The 9,736-nt window shown below is 59.0% G+C and overlaps 1 protein-coding gene across 1 annotated transcript; it reads right to left on the reverse strand.

Annotated features, from left to right (window-relative positions):
* Window positions 1-560: 560 nt before the first annotated feature.
* Window positions 561-4,739, reverse strand: LOC137462678 (Krueppel-like factor 15). Its single transcript, XM_068173253.1, has 3 exons — window positions 4,666-4,739; window positions 1,188-2,159; window positions 561-738 (listed from the first exon to the last, which is right to left on the reverse strand). Exons 2-3 carry the CDS (start codon window positions 2,084-2,086, stop codon window positions 561-563), a joined length of 1,077 nt encoding a protein of 358 aa, XP_068029354.1. The 5' UTR covers window positions 2,087-2,159; window positions 4,666-4,739.
* Window positions 4,740-9,736: the final 4,997 nt, after the last annotated feature.

Genomic DNA, 9,736 nt, shown 5'->3' on the forward strand with positions numbered 1-9,736 from the left:
TGTCAATGTCTGCTTCAGCCCCCGCAGCTCCTGCACAGCACAGACCCCCATCCATCCCCATCCCATCAGGGGTGGAGGGACAGCACACAGGGAAGGGTTCCCACTGCCAGAGAGCAGGGATAGGCGGGATTTTGGAAGGGATTCCTGGCTGGGGGGGGGGATGACGGGCTGGGATGGGATCCCCAGAGAATCTGTGGCTGCCCCTGGATCTCTGAAGTGTCCAAGAAGCATCCTGGGATAGTGGGAGGTGTCCCTGCCCATGGGATGAGCTTTAAGGTCCCTCCCAACCCAAACCATTCTGGGATTCTGGTATTTTAAAATGCCTGATTCCTGTTTTACAGTGTGGCCCCGATGTTCCTACACACCTCCCAAATCCACACTGATTTCCATCACGTGTATTTCAAAGAGCAGGGCCAGAAACACCTTGGGAGTATCATCACCCTTGAAAAGAGGGACAACAAAGTCTCCTGTCTGTCCAGGAGTCATTTTCCCCTCCTCAGCAGCGGTTTCTGCTCCGTTTCCCTGGCTCTGGCTGGGCTGGCAGGGATGAGCAGCAGGAATTAACTCCTGCTCCCCCCTGGAAGCGTCCGTGGGCTGCAGGGCTGGCCCCGGTGGATCTTCAGGTGCTTGGCCAAGTGGTCACTGCGGGCAAACTTCTTCTCACAGGCTGTGCACTGGTAGGGCTTGACCCCGGAGTGGGAGCGCTTGTGGCGGGAGAGCTCATCCGAGCGGGAGAACCTGCAGGAGGAAGGGGCAGTGCTGGATGCAGGGGGCACAGCGACCCTGGCACGCAGATCTGTCCCTGCCACAGCCTCCTGGGCCACCCCAGAGGGGGCAGAGGCAGCCCGGCTCCCGAGATCAACCCTTCCAAGGATTTGGAAATGGAAAAGAATTCACCCACTGAGATGTGAATTTCTTTCCCTTGCTCTCAAAGGACGCTGTCCACCTACTTCCTCCGTTTGTTTTCCCTTGCTGGAACCTTCCGGCAGCGCTGATTAAAAATTGGTTTTCTGGGACAAGAGCTCAGGCTGGCAGTGGCCAAAGGCCACGGGCCAGGAGCCTGGGTGGGAATGCTTTCCTGGAACTCCACATCCAGCCCTGAGCAGCACCGGGGAGGGAAGGTTGCTTTTCCTCGGGGATTCTCCCTGCAAATCCGGAGCCCCCCGCCCTCGGGGACCCCCGCTCACCTCCAGCCGCAGTTGGGCCAGGCACAGGTGTAGGGTTTCTCCCCCGTGTGGCGGCGGAAATGAGCCTTCAGGTGGGAGCTCTTGGAATAAACCTTCCCACAGCCCGGATGGGAGCAGCGGTGCGTGCGGAGCAGGGAGGGGGGGCCCTGCTGGCACCTGGGGGCTGCCTCGGCGTCCCGCACATCCCCCGTGCCCGTGGCCACCGGCAGCGGGGCAATCCTGACGTATTTTTGGTCCAGGATGGTGCCAGGGGGCTGGAGTTGAGGGAGAAGGGGCAGGTTTGGGCTCTGCAGGCTGATCAGCAGCTGGGCCACCCTGACACCCCCGGGCTGTGCCGGAGGGGTGACGCTGTCCATGGGGAGAGGCTGGAGCTGCAGGACAACGGGAATGCTGCCAGCAGCCAGCGCCTGGTCACCAGCAGCTGTCCCCGCAGCGTCTGGGACGTGTTCTCCTCCTCCTCCTCCTCCTTCGTGCGCCCTGGGGATGGGCTGTGCCCCGGAGCCGAGCTCGTCTTTGCTCTCCACCTTCCACCCCGCCGGGTGAGGATCTCCTGCCTCATCCCTGGGGAGCTCTGCCTTCTCCCTGAGGAACTCCTCGATCTCCTCCAGCGTGGGGATGAAGTCCTGGGAGAGGCAGAAGTCGGGCAGCCTGAGCTGAGCCTCGGTGAGCTGGGCTTTGGGGGGCTCCCCCTTGGCACTGGGCAGCGGGACACCCTCGGCGTGGCCGGTGCTGCCCGCCAGGACGTGCCCGGAGCCCTCAGGGTGGCCGCATGTCCTGTCACCGCCGTGTCCTGGCAGAAGGGACGGTGGCATCCTGCACTGCAGGGCACTGGCCAGGCTCTCGAGCAGGGAAGGGCTGGGCAGGGCGGGCAGCAGGTCCTGGCAGCTCACAGAGACCATTTGGTGCCTCCCCACACGCAGCTCTTGGCTCAGGAGCCGCTGGGAGAGCTCAGCTGGGGAAGTCTTCGTTCATCTGCAAGGGAACGGCACCGAGGTTATTTCCAAACGAGAAAACAAACACGCAAACCTCAACCTTTTAACAAAACTGGGCTGTGCACCGAAAAGAAAACAGCAGAACCTGGCAGCGGCCTTTGTTTTTAAAGCGTCTGCTGCTGAAAAAACACGGGCTGACCGTTTTCCTCCGCTGGCTGCCAGCAAAGAGGCAGACTCCCCCCAGGAGCAAACTTCTCTGGGGAGTTTATGGAGGTGAAAACACACAAAGAAACCCTTCATCCCTCCCTGTGCCACCCACGCCGGAGGGCAGCTCTGCGCTGCTGGATGGCTCCTGATTAGCCAGGAGTTAATTGTGATCCAGGAGAGGCTGCAGATGTGGGCAGGACCACGCCCTGACACCGACACGGGCTGGGTTAAAGCTGCCTACCTGCACAGGTAACAGCGGGGATGTTCAGCCGTGCCGGGGGCACAGCGGTGCCCGGACACGCCGCAGCTCTGCCCGGGCAGGTCTGCCCAGGCTCGGCCACAGCTCAGAGAGCGGCTCAGCCCGGCTGGAGTAAAGCAGGGCCTATACAAAGGGAATTCTTTGATTCTCACTCCAAACAGAGTCAGAATTACTTATTAAAGCCACACTGGAGGTGTCCCCAGACTCCTCCTGATGGTGTCCTTGGCCTGTCTGCTGAACTCACACTCCTTCCCTTCCCTTCCCTTCCCTTCCCTTCCCTTCCCTTCCCTTCCCTTCCCTTCCCTTCCCTTCCCTTCCCTCCCCTTCCCTTCCCTTCCCTTCCCTTCCCTTCCCTTCCCTTCCCTTCCCTTCCCTTCCCTTCCCTTCCCTTCCCATCAGCTCCGGGGCCCCTGAGGACACAAACCCCACATTTGCAAACAGCTGAGACAGTGCACAGCGTGTCCAGGAGGTCTCTGGTGACTGTCACAGACCCCCAGGCCCTGCTGGGGCTCAGGGGCTGGGAGGGAGGTGCCCAAGGACCCCCAGCCACACACTGTCCCTGTCCCCAGACAGGAGCACCAAACCACCCAGGGCACAGGGATCTGTTTGTATCTAATGCAGATTTGGAGTTTCCAGGGGAAAGAAAACCTTTGTCCAAATCCCTCAAGAACCTTTTCCATGAGATTTCTGTGGAGCTGCAAACCAGTCCGGCCAGTCCTTGTTATCAGTGCTCCTCAGGGTCCTGAGAGCTTCGAGAAGGAATTTTGGAGCACTCTGGATGCCACATAAATGCTCTTCTCCTTAGGAAAGAACCCCCACGTTGTTCCAAACCTGCCAGGAACAAGATGCAGGGGCACTCCCAGTGTGTCCAGCACAGCTCTGCACCAAGTCCCAGCGAGCAGGGACTGTCACTGTCACTGCTCACACGAGAGGTAAGGAGGTGTTCAGGCCAATCTCAGCCTCCAGGCTTCAAATTTTCATCACAGCCCAAATCTGTGCTCTGAACAATCTCTTCCAGGCAGCTCCACTCCTTCCTCCACTCCAGTTTTAGGATCTTTTGTCTTTTCTTCTCCATCTCCTCTTTTTGCAGGGAAAGCCTCCCCCCTCTGGCTACCAAAGGCTCCTGTTTACCTCTCCCAGAGTGTCCTAAACCTGATTTTCCAACCGGCTCCTGCAGAGCAGCTCGGGGTTCTCCATCCCTCCAGCATGCCCCCAGGACAGCTGAATTAAACCCTGATCTCCACGGAGCACAACCCTCCTGCTGAGCTGACAGCAGGAATAAAAGCATGGCCAGAGGGCAGGAAGGTGCAGAGGTTGAGCTGCTGGCTCGGGACTGAGGAGATCTGAGCAGGGCAGCCTTGGGCGGGCTCTTGGAGCGCTCTGCTCCTCGGTTTCCCGTCTCATTTGGGGCACTGGTGATGCCCCAGCTGGCAGAGCAGCGCTGCGGGGCAAGGTGGCACATTCCGTGCCAACAGGCATCTGTCACAGGTGTCACTGCCCTGCCAATCCACTTTGCAAAACGCCACCAGTGCTGTCGCCCACCCCAAAGCCACCGCAAGGAAACGGAGCCCTGGCTCTGTCCCTCGCTGCAAGAGCAGCGCCGTTCCCGCTTCTCACTTTGCATTTGTGCCCCTGCAGTTTTTCCGAGCCCCAGAGCCGCGGGTTGCTGCAGGGGAGCAGCACATGTGCAGCCCGAGCACATGGAGAACGGGACTGGCCCAAGGTCAGCCAGCAAGCAGCGGGAGCTGGGAGCGCAGCCGAGGGTCACGGCTCCCTCCCGTGACCGAGCAACGCGAACAAACACCTGTAACCTCCGGGAATCACCCGGGGGCCGTGCACAACCGCGGCTCGCCGAGCCTTTGGGCACAAACCCGACGGTCCCCGCCGGTGCCACGCGTGGCCGATCCCTCGGCGCAGAGCGATGCCCAAGGGCAAGCGAGGATTCGGCTCCACCGCAGCCCCCAGCCCCAGCGGGCGAGCTGGGGACACCGAACCCGGTGCTGCCGGTCACGATCTCCCCTCCGCTCTGTGCCCCGGGGAGCGCTGCCAGCGGCACCCCCGCGCCCCCCGCGCCCCTTACCCCGCTCCGCTGCCCGCGGCTCCCGCGGCTCCGCCGGGGGCGGCTCCCGGCCCGCCCCGCCCCGCCGAGGGCTCGGCCGCGGCCGCAGATCCCATTGGCACGGGAGCACCGAGCCGGGAGGGGCCCCGGGATGTCCCGGCTCGGTCCCGACCCGGCCGCTGGAGGAGATCCCGCGATCCCGCCGCTGCTTCCCCTCGCTGCTCCTTTACCCTGGAAGCGCTCCAGGGCTCCCCAGCGCTTCGGGGAAAGGAGGCGAGTCCCTGCAGGTCGCGGGTGCCGCTGGAATCCGGGGGGATGCAGCTGTGCGGGGGGCTCTGAACCCACGTGGATCCAGGTGTGCGGGGGGCTCTGAACCCACGTGGATCCAGGTGTGCGGGGGGCTTTAAATCCAGGTGGATCCAGGTGTACGGGGGTTTTGAACCCACGTGGATCCAGGTGTGCGGGGGGCTCTGAACCCACGTGGATCCAGGTGTGCAGGGGGTTTTGAACCCACGTGGATCCAGGTGTGTAGGGGGCTTTGAACCCACGTGGATCCAGGTGTGCAGGGGGTTTTGAACCCACGTGGATCCAGGTGTGCGGGGGGTTTTGAACCCACGTGGATCCAGGTGTGCGGGGGGCTTTAAATACAGGTGGATCCAGGTGTGCGGGGGGCTCTGAACCCACGTGGATCCAGGTGTGCGGGGGTTTTGAACCCACGTGGATCCAGGTGTGCGGCAGGATTAAAATCCAGGTGGATCCAGGGTGTGGAATTTAAATACAGAGGGATCCAGGTGTATGGGGGGTTCTGAACTCACGTGGATCCAGGTGTGCAGCAGGTTTTGAATCCAGGTAGATCCAGGGTGGGGATTTTAAATCCAGGTGGATCCAGGTGTATGGGGGGTTTTGAATCCAGGTAGATCCAGGGTGGGGATTTTAAATCCAGGTGGATCCAGGTGTGCAGCAGGTTTTGAATTCAGGGGGATCCAGGGTGGGGATTTTAAATCCAGGTGGATCCAGGTGTGCAGCAGGTTTTGAGTTCAGGGGGATCCAGGGTGGGGATTTTAAATCCAGGTGGATCCAGGTGTGCAGGGCTTTTGGGCAGGGCCGTAGCACTCGGATGCTGCTGATGGGACAAGGAGTGAGGTTTGTCCTTGTCCACCCTGAGGGTGGCTTTGGGCTGAGCCCCACCAAGCCACACCGAGTTCCTCTGCTCCGGCAGAAACGTGAGATTCTAGGTCTGAACAGAGCACCTGGGCCAGGGGAAGGCTTCAAATTTATAAAAACCAAAACAAAATGAAAAAAACCTGAAGGCGCACAGAAAGGGCGACCCGTGGCTGTTCCCCGGGTGTGTCACTGGCCCCGTGTCACAGCCTCGCAGCGCTTAACATTGCTGCGATAACACATCAGATAAGTATTGATAATATTTAACAATACTCATTAATGGCCTTGCATGGGTTGGGAAGGTCTCAGCTCCTCAGAATCCTCAGGTACGCCCGGCTGCCGTGGTTCAGTCACGGAGGGCTTTGATTTACACCGTGTCCCAAAATTCCTGGGGACAAGAGCCGGGAGCTGCTCCTGCTCGGGGTTTGTACCGCACCTGGCGGGGCGAGCGGGATCGGAGCTTTTTTGGGGAAAAAAGGAGCGGCTGTGCGGCTCCACGGCCGCGGGGAAGAGCCCGTTCCTTGCCCCGGGGACACCGGTGCCGCTCGGAGCGGGGACATCGCGACCTGGAGCCGTCCTGGCCAAGCCCACTACGCCGATTTGCCTGCCCATGTCCCCACCCATAAAACACTAACCCCGCCCCGCCTCGTGGTCACGCCCATGTCCCCACCCATAAAACACTAACCCCGCCCCGCCTCGTGGTCACGCCCATGTCCCCACCCTTTCATCTACCCCACCCTCATACCGCCCCTTTGTCCCTGGCCACGCCCTAATCCCGCCCTGGCCCCGCCTCTCCATTTAAAACCCGCCCTCGACCCCGCCCATGCCCCACCCGTTCACTGGCCCCACCCTCTGACCTTACTCCCGCCTACGTCCCCATCCCAAAAGTGACATCCAGGCCCCGCCCCTCGGCCACGCCCAGGCTCTCAGCCCCTCCCTTAATTCATTGAACACACCCCGAACCCCACCCCTCAATAATTGGCCACGCCCCCACTCTGCCGTAATTATCTGACCACGCCCACCACGCCCCGTCATTCATTGGCCATGCCCCTCCCCGTTAGTCATTACGTGGTCACGCCCCCTCCCCGTCAATCATTCGTTGACCACGCCCACGCCCCTCCCCGCGCGGTGGTGGCGCCCCCCCGCGGCCAGCTCAGGCATTTTTCCCTTTTTCCACACCTTTTATTTTTCCTTCCCCTTTTTTTCCATAAAAATTTATAATAAAAGCCTTCCTCTCGCGCCGTATACAAAATATTCACTCTAGCGAATAAATAAACCACGAACGTCTCACGGGCAGGATGTGACCTCAAAAAGGAAAACCAGCATCCATCCATCCATCCATCCATCCCCCCAGTCCTTCCCTATCCTAGGGAATTTACACAACAGCTCTCCCCCCTCCACGTTCCAAACTCGATAAAGGAAAGGGGAGGCGCGATTCACCTGTGAGGAAGAGAAAAGCTCCTGCTCATCAGCTCTGAGGAGCTCGTACCCAAACCTGTGGCCAGACAGGAGCAAATCCAGAGAAATTCTGTGGTCACACAGGGAATATCGGTAACAGCAGGTAAGGGATGCTCTTACCCGGACCAGAACATCCATTGCTGGTCTTACATGTGGTCCTGACACAGAAATTTTCTTAGAAGAAGCCAAAAAAGCCAATTTTGTAAAGATTTCCTCGTCCTCCTGCTCCCTCACCCTGATCTCCCGTTATAAGCCCTGCCTCTGCCCCTCTCTGACTCTCTCATTTATCACCTAGGTGTTTGAAATGAACAATTTAAGGCCTTTCCCACCAAACCCCTTCACCCGAAGCCCAGCGTGGAAGCACTTTAGGCACTTAAATTATCAAAAGCATTTGAGCATCAGATCAGCGCAGGGAAAGTTCCTCAAATTCAATATTCAAAATAAAGGGCTTTTCAGTCTTGGCTCAGGGGGGAATTTGTTCACGGACACCCCAGCTCTGGCAATAGGATTTTGTCTCAAATCCTTCCTGCTGCAGCCTGCAGTGGACAGAGCTCGGGGTAGGAAGTGCAGACCCCAAAACTGTTTCTGGAAGTGGTTAAGCCACTGCCAAATCCATCCCCACACCAGCTGCGAGTCAGCACGCAGCCCTTGCTGTGGGAAAGGGAGGCTGGCAGCCTTTAATTTGAGAAGAACTAAAACAAAAACAGTGACCCCTGACGGGAAAGGGACCGTTCCAAACCTTTGAGGGCCCGGCTCAGACAGCAGGGGAGTCACCCTGCCGCCCTGCCAAGGAACAGGCTGACAAAACCCTGCCAAAATAGCAACAGTTCACCCTCCAGCCCAACCTCACAAGTGCCTCTGGCTGCCCACACACCTAAACAAAAAAAAAGTAAATTAGTCCCAAACAGCTCGTTTAGGCCAGGCAGAGCTGAGGACTGCTGGAGTTTGTGTGCTCACAGCACCAGTCCAGCCTTTCCTCCTGGCTTGGGATCGTTCCTGACTTGGGCCAGCTCCTCTTGGAGGAGCAGGGATCTGCCAGCAGCAGATTTGTCCCAGCTGGGCCACTGGGGACAGGGAATGGGACTGGCCAGGGGGACTCGGGCTCTGCTGCCAGCGGGGAGTGACTCCGAGCTGGGAGCCAGAACAGCCTGGGCAGCCCTGGAGGGTTTGGGTCAGGAAATCAACCTGGGCATTCCTGGAGGGATGGGTCAGGAAATCAACCTGGGCATCCCTGGAGGGATGGGTCAGGAAATCAACCTGGGCATCCCTGGAGGGATGGGTCAGGAAATCAACCTGGGCATCCCTGGAAGGTTTGGGTCAGGAGAACAGCCCGGCATCTCTGGAAGGATGGGAGCCAGAAAAACCTGGGCATCCCTGGAGGAGTGGGTTAGGAACAGCCTGGCATCCCTGGAGGGTTTGGGTCAGGAACAGCCTGGCATCCCTGGAGGGTTTGGGTCAGGAACAGCCTGGCATCCCTGGAGGGTTTGGGTCAGGAACAGCCTGGCATCCCTGGAGGGTTTGGGTCAGGAACAGCCTGGCATCCCTGGAGGGTTTGGGTCAGGAACAGCCTGGCATCCCTGGAGGAATGGGTTAGGAACAGCCTGGCATCCCTGGAGGGTTTGGGTCAGGAACAGCCTGGCATCCCTGGAGGGTTTGGGTCAGGAACAGCCTGGCATCCCTGGAGCAATGGGTTAGGAACAGCCTGGCATCCCTGGAGGGTTTGGGTCAGGAACAGCCTGGCATCCCTGGAGGGTTTGGGCCCTGGGTCAGGGCAGCAAGAGGTGCTTTGCCTCACTCTGACAGGGCTTTGCTCTGCCTCTGTGAGAATATGGACTCCTGGCTGGTAATACAATACATTTTAAGAAAGCCCAAGCAGCCAAGGGCAGTGAGCAGCTCCAGGTCCGAGTTTAACTCATCAGCAACTCCCCCAGGCCTTCCAGGAGAGCTCCTCCTGCTCTGCTTCACTGGCACAGGGCTGAAAACCCCTTTGGGGCCTGACTTCCCTTGTGTGTGGCAGCACCTTTGAGGGGCCACGTGTGGAAGAGGCACAACAGTCTGGATCCATGAGGAGAGAGAGAAAATGCAGGCACTGAGGTGAGGAGAGACTGAGAAGTGTGTGAAGAAAGGTAAAAACAATCATTAAAAAAATAAAAGCTCAGAAGTTCTCTCTATCTGATGCAAGCTGGTACATAGGTAAAGGTTAAGTCACCTTTTGGAGCTGGTCCTAATGGGATGTTCCTTGTTTTTCCCAAAACAAGGCACAGTAACTTTTCCCCTGGATGGTTTTGGATGCAGGTGGGGAAGGCCAGGAGGGCAGAAGTGTGGGGGTACACCTGGGCACCCCCTCGGCCCCACAGCCAAACCTCGGCCGCCCCACTGCTCTTTTCCCCCAGGAAATCTCCTCCCAGTGTCCCATGTGCTGAAGTATTGCTCAAGCAGTGGGGTAAAAGTACAACGAGGAGAGGAGAGAGGA

Source organism: Anomalospiza imberbis, chromosome 26 (genome assembly GCF_031753505.1).
Source record: "Anomalospiza imberbis isolate Cuckoo-Finch-1a 21T00152 chromosome 26, ASM3175350v1, whole genome shotgun sequence".
Lineage (NCBI taxonomy): Eukaryota > Metazoa > Chordata > Aves > Passeriformes > Viduidae > Anomalospiza > Anomalospiza imberbis.

Bases quoted from the DNA above. Each gene is read 5' to 3' on its own strand.
- LOC137462678 (XM_068173253.1), bottom strand. From the start codon at position 2,086: ATGGTCTCTGTGAGCTGCCAGGACCTGCTGCCCGCCCTGCCCAGCCCT. The intron at 739-1,187 runs GTGAGCGGGGGT...TTCCTCCTGCAG, and splicing joins TGGCCCAACTGCGGCTGGAG to GTTCTCCCGCTCGGATGAGC.